The sequence below is a fragment of the Podospora pseudocomata genome (genome assembly GCF_035222375.1).
Source record: "Podospora pseudocomata strain CBS 415.72m chromosome 2 map unlocalized CBS415.72m_2, whole genome shotgun sequence".
Taxonomy (NCBI): Eukaryota; Fungi; Ascomycota; class Sordariomycetes; order Sordariales; family Podosporaceae; genus Podospora; species Podospora pseudocomata.
The window spans coordinates 676,704-697,734 of NW_026946365.1; the positions used below are offsets into that span (position 1 = coordinate 676,704).

At 51.2% G+C, this 21,031-nt stretch overlaps 4 protein-coding genes across 4 annotated transcripts; 1 reads left to right on the forward strand and 3 right to left on the reverse strand.

Moving 5' to 3' along the window:
- Positions 1-1,255: 1,255 nt before the first annotated feature.
- Positions 1,256-4,250, reverse strand: ras2. Its single transcript, XM_062886992.1, has 2 exons — positions 2,958-4,250; positions 1,256-2,885 (listed from the first exon to the last, which is right to left on the reverse strand). The coding sequence occupies exons 1-2, from the start codon at positions 3,060-3,062 to the stop codon at positions 2,283-2,285; spliced, it is 708 nt and encodes a 235-aa protein (XP_062746763.1). The 5' UTR covers positions 3,063-4,250; the 3' UTR covers positions 1,256-2,282.
- Positions 4,251-6,076: 1,826 nt separating this feature from the next.
- On the reverse strand, positions 6,077-6,841 carry QC762_201020 (uncharacterized protein; the record flags this gene model as incomplete). The annotated part of the gene is made up of 1 exon (XM_062886993.1): positions 6,077-6,841. The coding sequence occupies one exon, from the start codon at positions 6,839-6,841 to the stop codon at positions 6,077-6,079; it is 765 nt and encodes a 254-aa protein (XP_062746764.1).
- Positions 6,842-10,660: 3,819 nt separating this feature from the next.
- Positions 10,661-11,971, reverse strand: QC762_201030 (uncharacterized protein; the record flags this gene model as incomplete). The annotated part of the gene is made up of 1 exon (XM_062886994.1): positions 10,661-11,971. One exon carries the CDS (start codon positions 11,969-11,971, stop codon positions 10,661-10,663), a length of 1,311 nt encoding a protein of 436 aa, XP_062746765.1.
- A 4,565-nt stretch (positions 11,972-16,536) lies between these two features.
- CHS3_2 (Chitin synthase, class 3) lies at positions 16,537-20,928 on the forward strand. The gene is given in 5 exon segments (XM_062886995.1): positions 16,537-17,425; positions 17,499-18,645; positions 18,707-20,097; positions 20,160-20,650; positions 20,663-20,928. 4 exon segments carry the CDS (start codon positions 17,345-17,347, stop codon positions 20,295-20,297), a joined length of 2,757 nt encoding a protein of 918 aa, XP_062746766.1. The 5' UTR covers positions 16,537-17,344; the 3' UTR covers positions 20,298-20,650; positions 20,663-20,928.
- Positions 20,929-21,031: the final 103 nt, after the last annotated feature.

The window sequence follows — 21,031 nt, forward strand, 5'->3', positions numbered from 1 at the left end:
GGTCAATGCAAGCCCATTGTTGCTGCTCATTGGTGAAAACGGAAAACAAAATAAAAGGTTAGTTTTCGATAGTCCATCGCCAATCTTTTTTGGCATCTGGATCTTTATCGACCGACCAACCAACCTACGTGTCTCCCCACGATGTGTGTTGTCTCTGTAGGTCCAGATTCGACATCACCTTCGTCAGATTTGACACCGTCCAGTTAGATTATCGCCAGAGCAGTCAGATGGTGTCAATGTCTCAGCTGTAAAAGACCCTTTTGGGGAGATACCAAGACAGCACCCAAGCTGGACTCCTGGCGTACCCGTACCCGTCATCAGTACGTCAACGTCAAACCTCCCTTGATTGAGGCTTTCAGCAGCCACGGCACCAAGCTGCCAATTTTTTTGACGACCGACTGCCATCTCCTTTCCATCCCATCCCTTTCCCTCCTCCAAGAAAGTAAAAGATCAACCGTAAAACTGCTCCGTCTTACTCCTCCACAGCCAAGCAAGCAATCCACCCGTTCACCTGAAATTTTGGAACCAGCAGGAACAAGGTTACATTTTTGTTCTGGCGCTTTCGAAAGTCTCTCGAAATTGATTATCTGTGCGTAAAAACGGTGGGGCAGCTAAGGGAGCTTGGGCCACATCGCATCATGGCGTGTGCACGAACCCCACTATACTCTCAAGTCTTGGAAGGTGCTTCCGAGGTGATGTGAGAAAGCTCACCTTGGGAGCGTTATATTTTGAATGTAATTTTTTTTCTGATCTTTGTCGAGGTTTGAACGTTGCTATCGACATATCGTGGTAGTGCTCACTTTGCTCACCGTGTTCTCAGCGTTAGAGCTTGATAGTTGGTGTATTGAGTACGATACCTAGTCATCCCCAGCCTCCCTACCCTCCTTGGATCTAGAGTGAACAACGCATACATACATACATACATACATACATACATCCATCGCCCTTGGTACAAAGTACGTAAGCTCCCTCGATTCTTTGTCGATGGGTTCGGGTTCGGGTCCGGAATAAACCCACCGAACAACAACACGACGAAGGCACATACGACAGAGAGAGCCGGTATTTGCGGGTGATAGTCCCGAAGAGTACCGGCAAACAACGTCGTAGGGAGCCATACTTCAAAGCTGTTTGGAAATCGCCCTGTTTGTGTTCTGCATATTCGAGGGTCCGTGAACGGAGCATTCAGACATGGGTTGGCAAATCCCATTTGGATGGACCTGTTTGGGAGATTCGGATGGAAGCTCACAGCACAATAGTCACATGTAAATTGTTTGTTTTAGCTTTTTCATTTTGCTTCCTTGCTACTACTATCTTGGGGTATTCTTGAGTTATGCAACTACTTAGCAGGTAAAAGGGTAAGGTGGGATGACGTGTGGTAAAAGGCAAGGCAGGCCCCCAGAATTGGCAGAGGGGAGAGGGAGAAAGAAAAAAAGCATCACCACCTCCGTCGCCATCGCCGTCTTTTTAGATCATCGTGATTCCATGTCCGTCGTGTCATTCATCTGCAGTTACCCCAATGTGTCTCGCTCTTCTTCCCCTCCCATCTCTCTCTCTTTCTTCTTCGTAGCGAAACCAGTCGCCTGCCCTTCTTCTTCCCCGATTTTTGTGTCATTTCCCCCTTCCATTTTTACCAAAAAAATGATTTGATCCTGTAGGCCCTGAAAAATGCAGGTATTACACCACCTATCCCTCCCCCAAACTGTGGCCTAGAATCCAATGCCTCCCAGATCATCCTTTCATCATCAATGCCTCGGGTTGAATAGACATACGCTCCCTCCTTGATGACTCCGAAAATAAAGCAACTGCAGCGGCTTGCCCGAAAAAAGAGATCTTTTCAAGATTTGATTTGGCGATAAAAAAAGAGAATGAACCCGCACCTGCCCCCCACCTCCCCCTTTGTCGAAAGAAACGAAATGGTTATTTACGCCCCAATGATGCCCTCTTTTGATTTAATGCGCCATTCGCCGTGTCGGTGAAATGGGTAATGGTTGAATTCGACTGCTGCGGGAAATGGTTGTCGAAAATTGAGCAACAAGATGCCGAGGAATTCGGAAAGAAGAGATAAAGACGACGAATCGCAAGCTGCCAAAATTAAAATCCAGATGCATATTAGTTTTCGTTAAAAAGCTTTGCGAAAAAAATGGCCAGCGTGCATATCGAGCCCAAAATTTCGCGCAAACCCGGCTGCCAAGAACACGGGGGTGTTGTGTATTCAAGACGTCGGTTGCCAGAAGGGAGAATATGACTGAGTGGCGGCGAGGCGAGGGACCGAAGGAAGCCGCTCATAATATGACACACCCCCTGCGGCGCTCGCTTTGTGTGCGTCGGTATCGGCTTTCCTTGGACTGGATGGTCGAATCGGCCCTCCTTGATTCGTACTTGCTGCTGCCGGTTGGCGAGAGGGGCTGGGAAGCGGCCTGGCGCTGTCTCCGGAGAATTCTAACCACATCGTAAAAGGCCTTGTCCACGTTGATATAGTTCTTGGCCGACGCTTCGACAAACTCGCATCCCAACTCACGCGCCAGAGCGTGCCCTTCCTGTGTAGATACCTCGCGTTCCGCAATACGGTCGCTCTTGTTCCCCACAAGCATGATTGGCACGGGTGCTGCCGGGTTAGCCGCCGAGATAGGTGACCCTGGGTATGAAGGCGACGAGGCCGTCGACTCTTTTACTCTTTGGATCTGGTGGTGGAACCTCTTGATGCGCGTGAAGGACGAGCGGGACGAGATGCTGTACACTAGGATAAAGCCCTCGCCGTCTCGGATCCACTGGTCTCGCAGCGCTGTGTACTCTTCCTGCCCCGCCGTGTCCAACACCTCGAGCATGCAGGCTTGGTTGTCAATTACGGCTTGCTTTCGGTACGAGTCCTCAATAGTAGGGTCATACTAGGAAGGGAAGATTATGGGTTAGTCCAAGATGGCACAAGGGAGGGTGAACAAGACAAAAACAAAACATACTGTCTCGACGAAGTGTTGCAAGCAGAGTTGGATAGTAAGAGCGGTCTTCCCCACGCCACCATCCCCCAGCACCACCAGTTTGTATAGTACCATTTTGCCCGCCATTGTTGCGAATGTAGTGTTGGGATGTAGTCGTGGTTAGCAGAGTTCTCGGGGGTGGTGCGAGGCTATCGAACGAGAAGGGGATGCGTGGGTGGAAACGGAGCAAGGCTGGGTGGGTTTGGTGGTGCGATGGATTTTGGCGGAAGAGAAGAGCACCGGCACCGGGCGGAGCTAGTCGCGCAGCTTAGAACTGGGCCGATGGAGAGGGGCGACCGACGGGAGAGACGCAGCACAAAAGGCACGGAAAACAAGGACTCGAGAAGAGGTCGTTGCCACGGTAGGTAGTTGACGGGGATTGGTGCGTGCGTTGCGGATGATGGTGGTGTAGTAAGTGCGTGCGTGCGCTGCGTTGCCTGAGAGTTCGGGTGGTGGTTGTGGTGAAGGGTAGATGGTAGGTAGGTAGTGAAGTACGCAGTGGATAGTGAAGCAAGTGTATACGAAGAGGTAGATAGGTGCTCCGGCTCGGGACGGCAACAAAACGCAGGCGGGGAAAGTCTTTTGCAAAGACAAGAACTCGAGTGTGCAGTTGGGAGAAGAGAGGATAGATACCAGCAGCTACGGGTAACAGGACGGCGGTGGGCTGGCAGTGTTGAGTATGGAGCACCGAGCAATAGAATAGGGAGGGCGGCGGTGGAGCAAAAAGTATTGGAGTTCTCTGGTGGACAGATGCGGGCGGAAGTGGGCGGCTTTGCTTTTTTGGAGTCCCCTAACGCTTTAGGGTGGGATGGCTCGATGGGATATCGGGACCAACTCTTTGGCCACCCTGGACACTCGCGGCTGGAGGCTTCAGATCCGCGTGGTAGGGTCCCGGGTCTGAGAGAGAGATAAATCTTGATCTTGAAAAGACAAAAAGATTATTTTTCTACCGAGTTCTTCTGAGGCCGCGGGCAATCGGGGAAGTTTTGATGGAAACCGGCAGGGGGTAGCAGTAATACCCCTCAAGAACAGCTTAATAAGAAAATCACAAGCAACCTGGAACCTCTCTCTCCAAATACCTGGAGGTTCCAGATCACCACACTGCCTTGGGCAATACCTGTCAACAAAGACTCGGTGGCCTGACCCCATATCCCATGGGCCCCATGATGGACAACCAGCATATGAGGGACCTGGATATCTCGCCAAACAAGTACATCCGGCGGGTCCGTTGAGCTGAGGCTGGGAAAGGTAAACAAAGGTAAACTGGACCTTTCCTCTCCTACCCGACCTTAACTCAATCCATTCACGGCACACAGTCCTGATGTTGGAGGACCGAGATTCAATGTCAGTGACCTCTCTGAGGTGCAGACGCAGGTGCCTCGGACTGGCACGAGCGCACTCCCGCCTACCACTAGAGTGCCCCACTCTCCACCACTGGCTGCCCGCAAGGCGAGCGGTCCTGTCTTCGCTCGACCGCCTGGGCCAGGCCTGTGTTCCGATGCAAGACAGATTGCAGAACATGACATCTCGCCAAGAACCATCAGACAGACCTCACCCCGAGAACTCTCGCCCTTGGCTGGCCGGCATTCGCAATTGCTAATCCGGGCCGGCATCAGGGCTAAAGACGTTAGACACATGCCAATACCCCCCCCCCATTACCAGCCCGGGACAAAGTGTGGGTAAAACAGTCGTGAGATTCAAACTTCTTCTTAGGAATACAACAGCCCGGATGCTGGTGCCGACCCGTTGGCGCAACATGCTGCGGCCCTCAACCTTCCCTTCCTGCGGCCAGCACAGCATTGCCGTGGCCTCGAGTCTGCAGGGCACCAGAGCATAGAGCACCTCGGTAGCTTCAACTTGTCAGCCTCTCGCTCGCTATCGAGGTGTGTAAGCTTGCAGATGCAGATGACCAGGCGGTTGCCCGCAGCCCCGACCCATGTAATCCAATGTATTGGATACTTTGACGGCGGGACGATTGCGGGACAACCTCTCTCCTCACTCACTACATTCCCCAGGTCTCTAGAACAAAACCGGTACTTTCAACCAATCCCCAACATGGAATCCGTGCCGCTTTGTCTTCTTTTCCCCCCTCCAATTGGGTTGCCACCGACATCGGGTTCTCTTGCGAGCAGACAAGTCCAGACGATTAGCCGCGCTCTACGGCTGTGTCGACGAATCTTGCGGTAAGCAAACGGTTGAGATCGACCCGAGGTTGGCGCCCATAAGTTTGTGACTTTTGCAACAAAGAACGGCAAGATCGCCGGGACGACACGGTGGTCACGGCGATCTCACGTCTACCTCTACGGCGGCCTTCGTACGGACCGTGACATCCCCATACCTAATAGCAGCCGGTCTCGTCGCTCGGCCCGGGAGAAAGCCCTTTCGCCAGGGCTGTCCGCGTGCACATGCCTCGGGGCGGCAACATGTCCAGACAGACACGAGATCGTGGCACAAAACAAATAGATTGCCAACTTACAGCCGTAAGCTCCCTCCCCGCTTCCCTAGCTTCGATTCCATGCAGACAGCGGAGCTATGCGGCGTCAAACTATCTGCATCTACACTGCTGCTTCCCCGTCACACACTCTATCCCACGTGCAGCCTGCTTGTTCAAACGGGGCCATCATCCGCTGTTGTCGGGTGGGCTTTCCCTCAATAAATGTGTGGGCCTTTCTATCAAGTCTAACGCCTCCTGCTGTACGTCTGTACACTCACGATAATCGGTCTACCCTGTTGCAGGACGACCTAGTGTAACACTAAGTGCAGTTGGCGGGAGCCTCTTTGGATATTTTGCTTTGCCCCAGATTCCTGAGCATTGGGCTCTGATTTCTTTGAGACTGAATTCTGCTAACTGTTGTTGAATGAGAGCTATCAGTATGTTTGTCCTCACGAGTATCATATATGACATATCCCTCCCCAACCAAACAAGGATATATCCCTCCTCGGCAAGCTCACGGGACCAGCTGTTAATGCGGGGACGCATAAATCAAGAGTCCATCGTCTCAGGGGCTGGCCTGTGAGCCTGTGATCCGACATGGGAGCTCCCGACGAGCCGCTTTTAGCACAGTACAACCCCGTCTGTCATATCACATCCCACATCACTTTTACTCTTCCTCCCCAACCAACCTATTCGCCACCTCCTCCAACCCACCCTTTCCGTCGTCAAGCCCAACCCAGAGATCCACCCACTCTTTTGCTTTTTCGTATCTCTCCTCGTCGAGACCCCATCTCTCTTCGTCTGGACGCTCGACGTAGACGGTTCTGAAGCCAAGTTTGTGTGCGGCGGCTAGATCTCCTAGGTGAGCTGCCGCCATGGCCACTTCTTTTGGCTCCAGGCCTAGCTTTTGGCATGCTCCGAGGTAGACGCTCGGGTGAGGTTTGTAAGCTTTGAAGTCCTCCGAGGAGCAAATCTCGTCATATCCCAGGTGGCCGTTTCTGTTCAGATCCTCCAAGCATGACTTGTTCCCGTCAGATAACATGGCCGTCTTGAACCTCTTTTTCAGTCTGGCGATCCCGGCAGCGGAATCGGGCCATGGTGTGAGCTCGTGCCAGGTTTGGACTAGGAGCTCGATTTGGGAGGGGGAGAAGGTGTCGAGGGGGAGGGAGAATTCGGTGAGGAGGGCGGGGAGGGAGTCACGGTGGTGGGAGTCGGTTGTTTTAAAGGGATTGGAAGGGGAGGGGAGGTAGGAGCCGCAGAACTTTCCGTGGGAGAGGCGCCATTTGAGGGCGAAGAGGGGCCAGTCTACTTCTTTGAAGGTTGGAGGGGCTAGAGCACGGAGGGTGGAGATGATGTGAGGGCGCCAGTTTACTACTGTGCCGAAGATGTCGAAGGTGAGGGCTTTGACGCCGGTGAGGGAGGGGTCGGGCATTGTGATGGTGGGTATTGGGGGTAATAATGGGTGGTGTGTGATGTGAAAAGGTGATGAGAAAGTCATGATCTGGTGTAAGAGTGAGTATAAGTGAGGGGAAGAATGATTAGGCCAACCGGGCAAAGCCGGGAATGCCCGGAGGTGTAATGGTTGGTTGAGAGAGACTGGTTCACGTCTTTGAGGGGATTGTATAGCGAACCTGAAGAGTAAAGATCAGCAATAGCAAAAGTCCCGTACAGTATATCGAGATTTATTATCCAGAGAGCACTGGAAGTACCAGCATATGGGTTTATAACTTCATCACAACTCAGCCAAACAATCTTAACACCGAACCTGACAACACATGCTAAGCAGGTACCTACATACGCTACACAACGTAGCAAGTCAACAAGAAAATATTCAAAACGAAACACATGCTCTCCCAATCACAATTTTAATCTGGCCGTTCCGCCATTTTGATCCTCAAAAAGTCAACAAACACTCCGTTTTAGCCGACAGACACAAGACCAGCCCCCTCCTGTTACAGCCCCAAAAGCTCTCGTCAAATCACAAATCTCAAAATGTTATGGACGTAGTACATGGTATCTGTCTCTAGACTGCATACGTCAAAGACCTGTCTTTTGATTCAACAGAGCTTATTTCTGACTTGGCTCTTCTCACCCTACAACTTTTGCAATATCTACCTTCGTATACCGCCTCCACAATAAAGCGGGACGCCGTGAACGTTTCATATCTCCAGAAGAAGAGAATCGACGTACCTACCATCAAATATTGTCGTTCAAACCCGCCGCGTGCGTACCCAGCATGTTCCGTCATGCTTGTCGCAACGGGCGATAACACAAGGCAAGCACAGGCCTGGTATATGGGGGTCTTCTGGCTTCGAGTCCACCTTCCTCACGCACTAAGGGCGGGGCTGGGTTTTCTGTGATCAGCAGTGATGGGGCGATGTTGATAGTGGATGAGAACTTCGGACTTGGTGTCCTCTGGTGCTCGCTTGCGAGGCTGCCTGGCTCTTTCCATCGCAACCTTTCTTGGGATTGTTGTTCGGCTTGCGATGTGGTTATAGATGCCCGTCGTTATGGGCGGGCTGTGTGGCTGCACGCGCTGCTCTGGTTGAGATGATGATAGGGAGGTGGGAGGTAAGCGGATTTAGGGGGACATCGTGGATAATTTGGAATTTTCTCTCTCTCTCTGTGTGTGTGTGTGTGTGTGTGTTTGTGTGTGTTGGAGGACGGGGGCTTGACATTGGTTCAACGTGATGTTGTCAGTGGAAGTTTTAGTTCGGGGGGACGGGTTTATGGACTTTGGACAGTCCTTCATTTACTGGAGAGAAGGATATGTCGAATTGAATCTTGTTAAAAGAAGACGACGAGACTTTGGTAGTTGTTGATTAGAATATTTGGAGTTGAGGCAAAAAACTGTCGTATGACATTGGATAGATGAATAATACTTGGGTTCTGACTTTACACTTCATTCGTGAAGATGAATTGTATCTCGGTTATCGTGGACAACGACTGATGCTATCTCAGGGACCCTTACACTATTTTATCCAACTAGACTCGGTGCCTTTCTTCTTGCGCTTTACAAATATCCCTGAATAGCCCCAGCTATAAAGACGCAAACCCAAGACAGCATCACACGCTCTGAAGAAATGTTCAACCACTCATCCATCATCGAGGTCCTACATCATGCCTACCTTACTTCCACGCGTTGGGATCATCTTTAGCAGGTCGTGGGTTTTGAACGTGCGCGGGCGCTGCTTCCCGGTTGTCTTGTACTGTATCAATCGGCAAGAACCTACGCAATTTTTTTAAAAAGGGTGGAGAGGGAGAAGAATAAAATCTGCCTGTTTTTCTCATTTGGCGATGGTGGCTTGGAAAAATTGAAGGGAGGGTTGAGCAGAGGGAGACGATAACATATCTACGCCTGTCAAGAGCGCTGCCATGGATGACGCGATCTACCGAAGCTATTGCTTTGCTACTCTTCCCCTAGGAAAGGAAAGCGTAGGTTCCCTCAAGACTGACAATGGACAGTAACTGTCTTGGCACGAGTCTTGGAGAAATGTATGGTTCCTGATAGACGAAGAGCCTGTCTTTCTTGTATCATCCGTCTTGTTGGTGCAACTCTTTGCAGTCCCTCCCAATACAATTGCAAAGACTCCAACCGCACCTGAAAATTGGTGCTCACTGTAAACCTCAAGATTGTGTGACCTAAAAGGCGCTCTCTTGTTTAAGTAGACACGTAGGGAGAAAATTGTCGCCATAATGATGAACCAAGGGTTAATATATGATCTCTACGCAAAGTATAGGCAGAGGTTGAGTCGAGTTATTACAGAGGCCGTATATAGGGGGGAGACCCCCGATTTAGAGATTCTCAGAAATGGAAAGTCGGCGACGACGAGTTCCCTTGAGATTTCACAGCCTCGTCATGCACCTAGGTTTATCTGTATCCTCGGAGCACGATTCCAAGGTTTTTCTTGTTGTCTCTATGAACAAAGCTTTGATAGCTAACAAGAAGGGATTTTCACAACGGCCTTCCCGAGAAGGCTTGTTTGTGTCACCACTTATGCAAGGTAGGTAGTTTGTCATTCAGAGCTTCGAGGCTGAGGTTGTCGCTATTTAGAATTTGGATCTCGGCAGATATCTTGCATCACTAAAAAGCTATGCCCAACTGGCCCTCCTATTTCTATGGGAATCATTTTAGCATCAAAGAGGGAGATACTCCTCCATACACCACCCCAACCAATCCCGCCTTCATCCTTCAAAACGACGGGCAGAATTGCTGTTTTGACAGCAAGGCCTCAAAGAGCCCATAGAAACCAGGCGCAGGCAGCCTCGCGTTATGTACCACATCTGGAGGGGTTTTGACCCTCCTTTTCCGGGAAATCTTGAGCGTGAAAGAAGGGGATGACAGACTGAAGCGTCCTGCCAGCTCTCAGACGATGAAGCAATTCTGTTGTGAAGTGGGAATACATGAAGCGAGACCTTCCTAGATTTGGGGAGCTGAGTCAACCGCCAACTTGATGCCCCAAGGAAATCAAAGACACCCAAATAGAGAGCTGTTTTCCCTCATCCATGATTCACCAACATAACTTCTATACACGGCCCACCAGCATTCTGATAGCAAGGCCTTGAGACTATGTCTAGATTACTCTTCATGCCTTTCGACCATCTTCAAAGACCTCTCAATAGATATTTAAGACCTGTTGACTCCGAGTAGCAGTCTCCAATTATGCTGTCCACGATGTGAATTCCTTGATGGAAAATAGCCAGTAGGGCCAATGATGAACAGCCCCTATTATGGGGGCCAATGTGTTGAAGGTGATCAAGTCAACTCAAGCAGAGCATGAACGCTGGATTAAGGGGTTCAGGGGCATTCCATTCACTTCAACAACACATCAACACAAGTCCAGTCACAGCAACACAAAGTCAAGCCCACAACTCATGTATTGGAACCTGTTTCTACTACCATCTCATAAAACCCCCTTCAAACTCTCCCCCAAAAGACTCCAATACACTCTCAAGCTTCATACACCCGCTTCACCGCAGGCCGGTCATTCCCCTCCACCCAAAGAAGATACACAAACAAAAACCCATTTTAACGCCCGCTTCTTATCTGTTCTTGCCCTCATTTTCAAGAGGGGTCTGATATATCAAGAAATCCAAAACATAAGAAAATATAAAAATTTCCACGACCGTTTCATCCGAAAAAGTAGATCACAAAGAAGTAGAGTAAAGTTGCTCCCCAAATAAACCAGGATATCGTCAGTTCAAAAAAGTCAAGAACACGTCAAATGAAAAAGGCCATCCAAAAAACACCTCATGGTGCGGCATGCTCATCGCCGAACGGACTCCTTTCCCGGTTCTTGACTGGTACAGAAGAGTCTCTTTGAGACGCCCGTCGTGTAGCCTCCTCAATGACAGCACTGAGGTTGTTACTACTGATGCTGCTGTTGTGAGACGGCTTCGGTGGGTCAGAAAACGGTCCGAGATCGTTCGTTTGTGGCGAGTCAACAATGATGGTAGCGGCGGTGGAGTCTCTATAGGTATCGCCCGAGACGGTGATAGGGGAAGAGAGGGTATCCTGCTCTGATCTCGCTTTGCTGCTGGTGCTGTTGCCGTTCAACTTCTTGATGCTTCCAACCCGAACAACCATAGCCCTAGCCGGCGTGGCTGTGTGGGTGCTGGCATTGTTCAAGAAGGTAGACCCAACGCTGAAAGTGCTGTTGGCGGGACTTGGCGGCCGGAGAGAAGAGTACTTCTCGTAGTCGACAGTGGGAACTGGGGGAGTGGCGGTGCCGCTAGAGTTGTTGGAGTTGGCCGACCGGACACTAACCATGGCCGGCTTCGCTCGCATACCCGTCTGCGCGGGAGCCACAACAACGGCGCTCTTTCCATAGATGGTGGATGCCACGCTGGAGCGCGGGGCGTACGAGGTCCGGGCGTAGGAAGTACGATCAGTGTAAGAGGAGATGCCAGAGTAAGTCGAATCACGCAAGTCACCCGGGATGAAGAAATGCTGATCTTCTGTGCTCGATGGAGTGCCGGCCTGCGAGTGACTGGCAGGAATTGGCGGAACGGGAGGAACCAACACTGTGGGAGAGGCTGTGGCTCTGTTGGTAACCCCGGGAATATAGGCGATCTGGATGATGTTCGAAGCGCGGGTAAGAACGGTGGAGGCAATCGAGTGAACAGTATGGGTGGAGGCGCGATAGTCCCGGCGTTGAGCAAAGTTCTTCTCCCCATCCATATGCTCAGCTGAATCTTCCCAGACCTCCTGGGCAACTGGTTGCTGCTGCCTCCTAGACTTCACGCAAAACCTCCATACCAAGTACGAGAGAATGACAACGGCCGCGATACCACCAATCACTCCACCAGCGATGGCACCGACATTGGTCGACGGTTGCGAGGGTCTGGAGGGGAGCATGGCTGGGTCGAGAGGCTGGCAGATCATATGAGCACATTGCTTGCATGTCTCGGGGATCATGATGCATTCATGTGTCGTCTGGTCGCAATTCTCTGGGCAGACGGGTTGTTGTCCCTTGTTGCACTGAACACAGACTTCCTGGCGCTTCCATAGCGTCGAGAAGGACATGGCGGCCGTGCCATGTGAATCGAACATGTCGGCCATGGTGAGCAAGAAACCTGAGACGTTCGTGAGGCGGGGTGAGGAGTATATAAAAAGGCGATGCTGTTTGGTGTTTGGGTGACCTGTTCGTTACGCTGTGCCGATCTCGAGGATGTGTAACGGGCCAAGCCTGGACCACTTGCTCAACGTCTATCTATTCCACGCGCGTGAATTGTTCGTTTGTGACCCGAGAGCTTATCGTATCAGATGAAGAAAATCGAAAGGGTATAAGGGGATGGTTTGCGTCGTCGGTCGGGTTTCGCACTCGGCGGCGGGCGCAAGCAGAGAGGACAGGATGATGAGTTGAAACGAGTGACGGTTGAGACTAGCTCAGTAAAGAACGGAACACATTTGGTTTGATAAAATAGAACGAATTGAAATAATGAATACAGAGCTTCTTGACAGTGATAACAACAACAACAACAACAGCAACAGGGCGCGTGGTTGATGTTGAAGATGGGACGCCAGGAACCTCGCTGCGAGGCAAGAAGGCGGAAGGCGGGAAGGGTGGAGGATTTGGCTGAAGGACCTGGAACTTGGACCTGGCTCCTCCCTCAATTTGGCCAAGGGGCCAGTCAGGAGGGCAGAGCCACACTCAGGCGCCCCGCAGCGGTTTAGCGAAAACGTCCTGGAGGGCGACACCAACGCTCCATTCGCTCGATCAACCACGCCTGGCCTGGCCCCTGGATTCCCTCTTGTGGCACGGCATTAGCATTACGGGAGCACACTTCCATGTTTCTTTTTGGTGCCTTTCCAGAACATTGATGGGCTTTTCACATCATCATCATCCTCTCTCTTTTCATCTCTATCAATAACATCGCAATCAATTGCCTCACTGATGGAGCATATCGGCTCTTCTTGCCACAGCTCAAACGTGGCATGAAATTCGCTTATACCTCTCGCCTTCCCAAAGAGGACTTCCCCGCGACAACAATCGCTCGGTAGGTCCCACTCAGCCCAGCCCACCATTGCCAAGGCATGCTCCACATGTAAATCCCTTCCACCCAATCACGGACCACGCCCAGGCCAGAGGTTTCAACGCCTTTTTCGAAATCCCGAAGCCATACATACGAATGCATGGGTTGCAGATCAATTCTGAATTTGCATCAATTTATGGATTTCCGACCCCGCGTTGACGATGACTTCTGGGGAAATGATCAAGAAGATGTCCTATCTAGATTTCTAGACTCAACTTGAAGTCGTCGCTGATTGGACAACCCCCCTTCCTACCGCCAAGCCACAGTTTCTTTTCTTAACAACACCCATCAAATAGTTCCTGCAGGCCTGCGGTGGTGGTGTGGTGCTGTTATTGTTGACCTTACCATGGAAGGTCCAACACCAATTGAGCAAGTTCCAACACGGGCAACCAACCACCGTCATTACACTACCATAGCCGTGTCATATTTTTCCAGCTTTGTGTGTCTCGGCTGTATATTACTCAGCTGCAAGACCTCACGAGCCGAACATGCAATGCTATGTGCGGGACCTATAGAAAGCATAGTCTCGGGATAATATACCGGGCGAATCCCGGTGGTCCCAGTCCCCAAGAAACCCGTGAGGGTGTTTCGGGTTGTTTTTGTTTCTGATGGGTATATGTGGATATCCGATCCCGGGCATGGTGGCTTGAGAGACTTGACACGAGAGGGGAAGACGGGGATATCCTATGTTGAGGTTTGAGGAGTTGGAGACCTCAAACCTTCATGGCTGGGTATCCTTTCATGCATGGGAGCTGTTGTTTTGGAATGATATCCTGACATCAACTCTTAACAACATGTCGTTATTCCCGAAACGAGTCCATATTGTCATCATCACTACAGCGAGTCCAGACCCCAACTGTCATCTTTCGTATTTCATATCCCCCATAGTAACCCGCATGAGATTTTCAGAGATAGAGTGCTTCCCATTCTCGTCTTCCTGCATAGTTCTACCGCTGCGGGTGAAAAAAACAGGGAAGGGAGCACTATATCGTCGGAAAGGGAACCGGGTGGGTGATGTTACGCTGCATTTACATTTCCCGAGTGGTCAGTTGGTCTGTACACGAAACCTGACGTATATCGTCGATGTGGATTTTAGGCTAAACACGAATCTGGGGAAACCTAGAAATCTAGATGTGCTGCTGGCTTGGAATGCAGTTGATATAAAGCTGACTGTCTGTTTCCCTGGCGGTGGCGAGCAAGGTGATGTCTTCTGATAGTGCGGATGCATGTCAGTCATCGTTGAGCGTCTTCGAGCCCCGGCTCACCTCAACTCCAGGGTTGCAGAGAGCCGCAGTTTGAATTCCCGTCAAAGATTAGGTTTGGCAGTGTCGAGTCCAAGTTCACGGACCTATCGTGACCGGAGCAATCCCGAGAGTCAGGGCCAACCGGTAGCGTTGACGGTGCATATGTCGAGCGTTGGGATGAGGTGACAGACATGGCGCAGCCGAATTTCAAATGCTCGGTGATCGACCGGACCTATAGGATAGACTGAGTCTTAGCAGCACCACTCGGATGATCACCTGTGCTGAGCACCGAAGCACTTGCTACCATCCGAAAGCTCCCCTGACGGCTCGGACCGTGAACTAATACGGTGCAATTGTAAGGCTTTGAAGTCCAGACTGTGGCTTGAGAGACCTTTGGACCCTGAACCCTTCAGCGGGAATGGCTTAAGCCTTGCGAACCGCAGTCAGGCATCTATATGTATGATTGGGTTGGCTGACAGACCCAAACTGAACCTCACCACATGGAGAAGGATTTCCCTGTGAGTGTTGGTAGAAGGATGACTGACAACGCAGCAATCATGTCCGGAGTTTGCAGTGCATGGCAGTGTTCTGTTGGTCGGTGAGCGCTTGCACAACAACATCATTCGACAGAGAGATTCTGTGCATCCGCCTCGGACTCGAAGGCGCTTATAAGATCGTGTGAGACGAGCCTCGACGAATGCAACCTGACAGAGCTGAAGCGAGAGAGATTGAAATAAACTGTCGAAACAAAATGACAATGGCCTTCGAGGCCATCATCGCAGTGAGAGATCCGACGGGATGTCACAATCCCACCGGCCGCTTCAGTGAGAACGGGAGATAGGGTCACCAGCGGCAGAGACCAGACCGGACGACACCAGATGAGTGGGCTGATGCCATTCCCACGGCCGCTGTGAGCCCGAGAGAGAAATCATCGTTCGCAAAGAATGCACAGCTCGTGTAATCATGGCGAGGGAACCCAGCGAATCTTTGTCGTCCAAAAACGTTTCTGAACGAGGCTGGGCGGGATCCGAGCAGCCGGCACCTCCATCTTGCGCTTGACGGGCAGCAGTAGCGCCAGCTCAGCCTCACTACGCAAGCACGCCACCACCCAACAACAACAACTGGATACGGAAAGCTTGTTGCGTCAAAAAGTCTCCGTTTTATGACCGGCGGTTGGCATTCGACGATATTTCTTTGAGGGAATGATCTGGGCTCCGGTAGGGTTCCGTACATCTGAGACCCTCTTTGCCGGCCCGATTTTTTTCTTTACGGATCCCAAGTGTTCTATTTTTGGCCCCAAGTCGATTTTTTTTTGTCCCCATCATGGAGATTCGTGATCTGTGTGAGATCGAAAAAAAAAAAACCCCAAAGACAACCACAGGCATGTGACAACCTCAGTTCGTGTTGGTGGATGCTAGATATCCTCCGTATGGTAGGCACATACGGAGGGCATGCTGCTTGCTCGTGAGAGAAAGTTTCCTATCTTGTGCAACGCGTGGCAAGCGGCGAGACGTGGGTTTCCGTGATGTCGTGCGAGAGAAAAGCAACAGCAAAAAAAGGAGAGGAGAGATTTCAATATTCCGTTTGTCCCTCTGTAATCCCAAATAAAGTTGGACCCCAGCGGCCCCCTGATGTTGCAGCCGCGTCGATTGCCAAGAGAAACCGTTTGGAAGACTGAACCCTTTTTTTACTTCAAACGTTCTGGACGAAAAAGCGGGAATTGACAGCTATCTGAAAGCTTTCCTCGGTCTATTATTTTGTCCAGATATACGTGTTTGCAACTGGGAATACCGTGTGCCAGTTGGTGCCAGTCCGAAGACGTTCCAGACTGACGAGATCAGAAATGATGGGCGTTGTGGAGGGCATGATGGACGTCATGCATTCGCTGAGCGGGTGAGCTGTTTCAGGCCTCAGAGGATGAGTACCCATAGGAACAAAACAAGCTCGACACGCTCGATTTTTATCAAAGAACAAATGCTTTGATCGATCAACTGTATTGGATATCACGAATGCTCGATAAAATGACAATGAGGCCGTGATACCTCACAATGAACAGACCCCAGTGCTGAGGAAGAAACGAAGACCCTGAAAATGGAAGGCTAGGACCATGCTGGCTGGTTTGGCGATCTGGAGTTAAACGGCACCAACGCACAGTACCCGCGGCTGCGGTCCAGACTGTGCGAAGAACGCTCCCAAAACTGGAGCACTCACTGCCCAGTCGCCGTGGAAACTCAAAATGATGAATGCAACTACCAAGTAGTTGCAGATGGGTATGTATACAGAAGCTGTCATGTTCCTAGGGTCTTCAATCTTCAATGGGCTCAAAGAAAAGAAGGTGAACCTGCCTCGCAACAATGTTCCTTGGGCCATGAAACACTCCTGAGATGGCAAACGAGATGTGAGTGCCGGGACAAGGTGACAGCTGCTTGGCACTCAGGGGGCCGCCTGGCAGAAGAGAAAGACGGCGACTGACGTCGGTCTCTTCCAGCGTTCGTTCGTGTGGGCGGGCTGTGGGCGGTGGGCAACTGATGAACCTGGAACTGGAACGGGTCGAAAGCGAGCCAGTCACCAGTGAGCAGCTCGCAGTCGCAGCCATCCCTGGCTAGCAAAGAAGGCGGTGGAGCACCCTCGCCCATCCCTGTCGCTCAGCCACAGGCCCCCTTCACCAACTTCATAACAGGGCCGCCGTCGCCTGAGAGCTGTTGAATCAGGTTTTTGAGACCTCTCTCTTGACATTTGTATTTTTTTTCCCCTTTCTCTTTTCTCCTCTCTAGAGACGGGAGATTCTTAGAATATCACTGCTGTTGCTGCCACCAGCTGAGCAGCAAACAGCGAAAACATCGTCTTGTCCTGTGCCACTCGGTCACCGGCGCTTCCCCTTCCTGCCGTGCCCTGGAATTGGGTATCAGAACGACTCGTAACGGCAGCTGACGTTTCGCACTGCAACTGCGCCAAGCTTCACCGTCTCTTTTTCTTTGACCGACCTGACAACCAACAACCAAACAACCTCGACCTAACATCGCGATCCCCTACGAACAGTCCCCCCCGACGATCCAGCGACCTTTGAGAATCTTGCAAAATACCCACAATATTCCAATCTTTCGAGTAGATCTTGATTTCAGCTATTTCTCGCAGAAGCGAGCCGCGACTCCATCATGGCGTACCACGGCGCTGGTGGCCGTGGAGACGGCTATGAAGACCACCCGTTGCAGAACCTCGGCGGTCCCCATGGACAGGTAAGCCACCAAACCATATTGTGGAGGATGGCAGGCGGGGTGCTTTGTTGCTAATATCTGAATGAATTGGCAGAACGACGATGAAGTCCAGGCCTCTCTCCTCAACGACAACCAGGCCTACGACAACAGTCGTTTGGGCGCCGGAACTCCTCCAGTTCGTCCAGTCTCGGCATACAGCTTGACCGAGTCGTACACACCCAATGCCGGCACTACGCGGGCTGGCATCGGTGTTCAGCCCACTCCCCCTCCCCACGGATACACCAACGAGTATGCCGGTGCCCCCCAGTACGGAGTGTCGGCCAATGGTGGATTCGGCGATCAACAATATGGAAACTCTGGGCACTCTGTCGCCGAGACCGATGATAGCTGGATTCAACGCCAAAATCCTAACGCTGCCCCAGCTGGTGGCCTGAAGCGCTATGCTACCAGAAAGGTCAAGCTCGTTCAGGGTTCCGTTCTGAGCATCGACTACCCAGTGCCCAGTGCCATCAGAAATGCTGTTCAGCCCAAGTACAGAGACGTCGAGGGCCAGAATGAGGAGTTTTTCAAGATGCGCTACACTGCGGCCACTTGCGATCCCAACGACTTCACTCTCAAGAATGGTTACGATTTGCGCCCTCGCATGTACAACCGGCACACCGAGCTTCTTATTGCCATTACCTACTACAACGAAGACAAGGTTCTCCTCTCGAGAACACTCCATGGCGTCATGCAGAATATCAGGGACATAGTGAACCTGAAGAAGTCGTCGTTCTGGAACCGGGGTGGCCCTGCCTGGCAAAAGATTGTAGTCTGCTTGGTTTTCGATGGTATCGAGAAGGTCGACAAGAACGTTCTTGACGTGCTTGCCACTATCGGTGTATACCAGGATGGTGTGGTGAAGAAGGATGTTGACGGAAACAATACCGTTGCCCACATCTTCGAGTACACCACCCAGCTCTCCGTCACGCCAAACCAGCAGCTCATCCGGCCAACGGACGACAGCCCGGCTACCCTTCCACCAGTGCAGTTCATCTTCTGCTTGAAGCAGCAAAACAGCAAAAAGATCAACTCGCATCGCTGGCTTTTCAACGCCTTTGGTCGCATCTTGAACCCAGAGGTGTGCATCTTGCTTGATGCTGGTACCAAGCCCAGTCCCAAGTCGTTGCTCGCTCTCTGGGAGGGCTTCTACAACGACAAGGATCTTGGCGGTGCCTGCGGTGAGATTCACGCAATGTTAGGTGGGTCTTATCAATTTTACGTATGCATTTCACATGATGAATAGCTAACCATCGCTTGTAGGCAAGGGCGGAAAGAAGCTGCTCAACCCTCTGGTCGCTGTCCAGAACTTCGAGTACAAGATTTCCAACATTCTGGACAAGCCCCTCGAATCTGCGTTCGGTTACGTCAGTGTGCTGCCAGGTGCTTTCTCGGCCTACCGCTTCAGAGCCATCATGGGCCGACCTTTAGAACAGTACTTCCACGGTGATCACACCCTGTCCAAGCAGCTCGGCAAGAAGGGTATCGAGGGCATGAACATCTTCAAGAAGAACATGTTCTTGGCCGAAGATCGTATCTTGTGTTTCGAGCTGGTCGCCAAGGCTGGCCAAAAGTGGCATCTGAGCTACATCAAGGCGGCCAAGGGGGAGACGGATGTGCCTGAAGGTGCTCCCGAATTCATCTCGCAGCGTCGTCGCTGGCTGAACGGTTCCTTCGCTGCCAGTTTGTACTCGCTGATGCATTTCGGACGCATGTACAAGTCTGGCCACAACATTGTCCGCATGTTCTTCTTCCACATTCAGCTCATCTACAACGTCCTCAACGTCATCTTCACCTGGTTCTCGCTCTCTTCGTACTATCTCACGACCACCGTCATCATGGATCTCGTCGGTACTCCGGTGCCCGCATCTAACACATCGGCGCTCCACCACGCTTGGCCATTTGGCGATACCGTCACACCTATATTCAACGCGGTTTTACAGTATCTCTACCTGGCATTCGTCATTCTGCAGTTTATTCTTGCTCTGGGTAACAGGCCAAAGGGTTCCAAGTGGACGTACATTACGTCTTACGTGCTCTTTGCCATGATCCAGGCCTACATCATCATCCTCTCGGTTTATCTCGTCGTTCAGGCTTTCAAGATTCCGCTTGCGGACCAGATCAAACTGGACAATGCGTCTAACGCGATGGAGTCCTTGTTTGGTGGTACGGGGGCGGCTGGTGTCATTCTCGTGGCACTGATTACCATTTACGGTCTTTACTTCTTGGCATCCTTCATGTACCTCGATCCCTGGCACATGTTCCACTCGTTCCCCTACTACATGCTGCTCATGTCGACCTACATCAACATTCTGATGGTGTATGCCTTCAACAACTGGCACGATGTGTCGTGGGGTACCAAGGGTTCAGACAAGAACGACGCTCTGCCGTCGGCCCAGGTCACCAAGGGCGAGAAGGACGAAGTGTTGGTTGAAGAGATTGAGAAGCCGCAGGAAGATATCGACCAGATGTTTGAGCAGACTGTCAGGAGAGCTCTTGCGCCGTACAAGGTGGAAGAGGCGCCCGAAACCAAGGAGCTGGAGGACTCTTACAAGTCTTTCAGAACGAGTCTGGTGGTGATGTGGCTATTTTCGAACTGTTTCTTGGCTGTGGTTATTACCAGCGAGAACTTTGACTCGTCTTTTGGCGCTGGGGTATGTTTACAGTCTTTTGTCCTGTTGATAATGAGATTCCAAAATGCTAACTTTTGTGACAGCGGAATGCCACCGCCAGAACCGCCTGGTTTTTCAAGTTCCTCCTGTTCGCTACTGCCGGTCTGTCCATCGTCCGTTTCATCGGTTTCTGTTGGTTCCTCGGCAGGACCGGTATCATGTGCTGCTTTGCCCGGCGTTGAAGCGTTTGTCTTTTTCGTGGTTTTTCTGCGAGCGCGGGCGCGGAGTACTTTCAGGGCGGTGCCTGTACGAATATGGTCACATTTTCAGGCTCTTGTTCTGACTTTCACAACTTCCCTCCTTATCCTCTAACTATTCATCTCTGGAAAGATTGGTTTTGGCTTGGGGCAACTGGAGTGGGTGGGGGAAAGACGGTAAGGAAAAAATAATTCACGTCATCAACTTTATGAAGCGCGGATATCATGGAGAAGAGAAAAATATGAAGGGTATTTTGTGTGTTTTAATTGTTGTAGCTCAAGGGGGGTTGGGGCAAGGGAATGGGTTGATATAAATCTTGTATTTGTTGTTGTTGTTGTTGTTGTTGTTGTTTTTCTGCAGTGCGTTGCGATTCTGAGAAAATTAAAGGAGCGGATATCATAACATGGAGAGTGAGCGGCATATTGGCGGTGGCGTTTGCTTTTCTGATGTTTTGGTTTTGTTTAATTGATGCCATCTCTCTTATTGCGTTGTGTTCTACTAGAGCATTGCCGAGCCTTGAGTGTGACTACGCAGAATATATAGCGGTCTTTTATACCTACCTCTCTTACCAGGTTGCCTGGTTTGATGATTGTGATGACTCCATCATTGCTAGAACAAGTTGAGAAGAAATGGGGGAAAACATAACCCAGTTGACGATGTATCCTTTCTCACCGAGGCTGTCGACTGCCTACAGATACGTCATACCATGGCTACGGCT

Coding starts and splice junctions, on each gene's coding strand:
- ras2 (XM_062886992.1), bottom strand. CDS start 3,062: ATGGCGGGCAAAATGGTACTATACAAACTGGTGGTGCTGGGGGATGGT. Junction 2,886..2,957: donor TGCAACACTTCGTCGAGACA/GTATGTTTTGTT, acceptor TTCCCTTCCTAG/TATGACCCTACTATTGAGGA.
- CHS3_2 (XM_062886995.1), top strand. CDS start 17,345: ATGGCGTACCACGGCGCTGGTGGCCGTGGAGACGGCTATGAAGACCAC. Junction 17,426..17,498: donor TCGGCGGTCCCCATGGACAG/GTAAGCCACCAA, acceptor ATGAATTGGCAG/AACGACGATGAAGTCCAGGC. Junction 18,646..18,706: donor TGAGATTCACGCAATGTTAG/GTGGGTCTTATC, acceptor CATCGCTTGTAG/GCAAGGGCGGAAAGAAGCTG.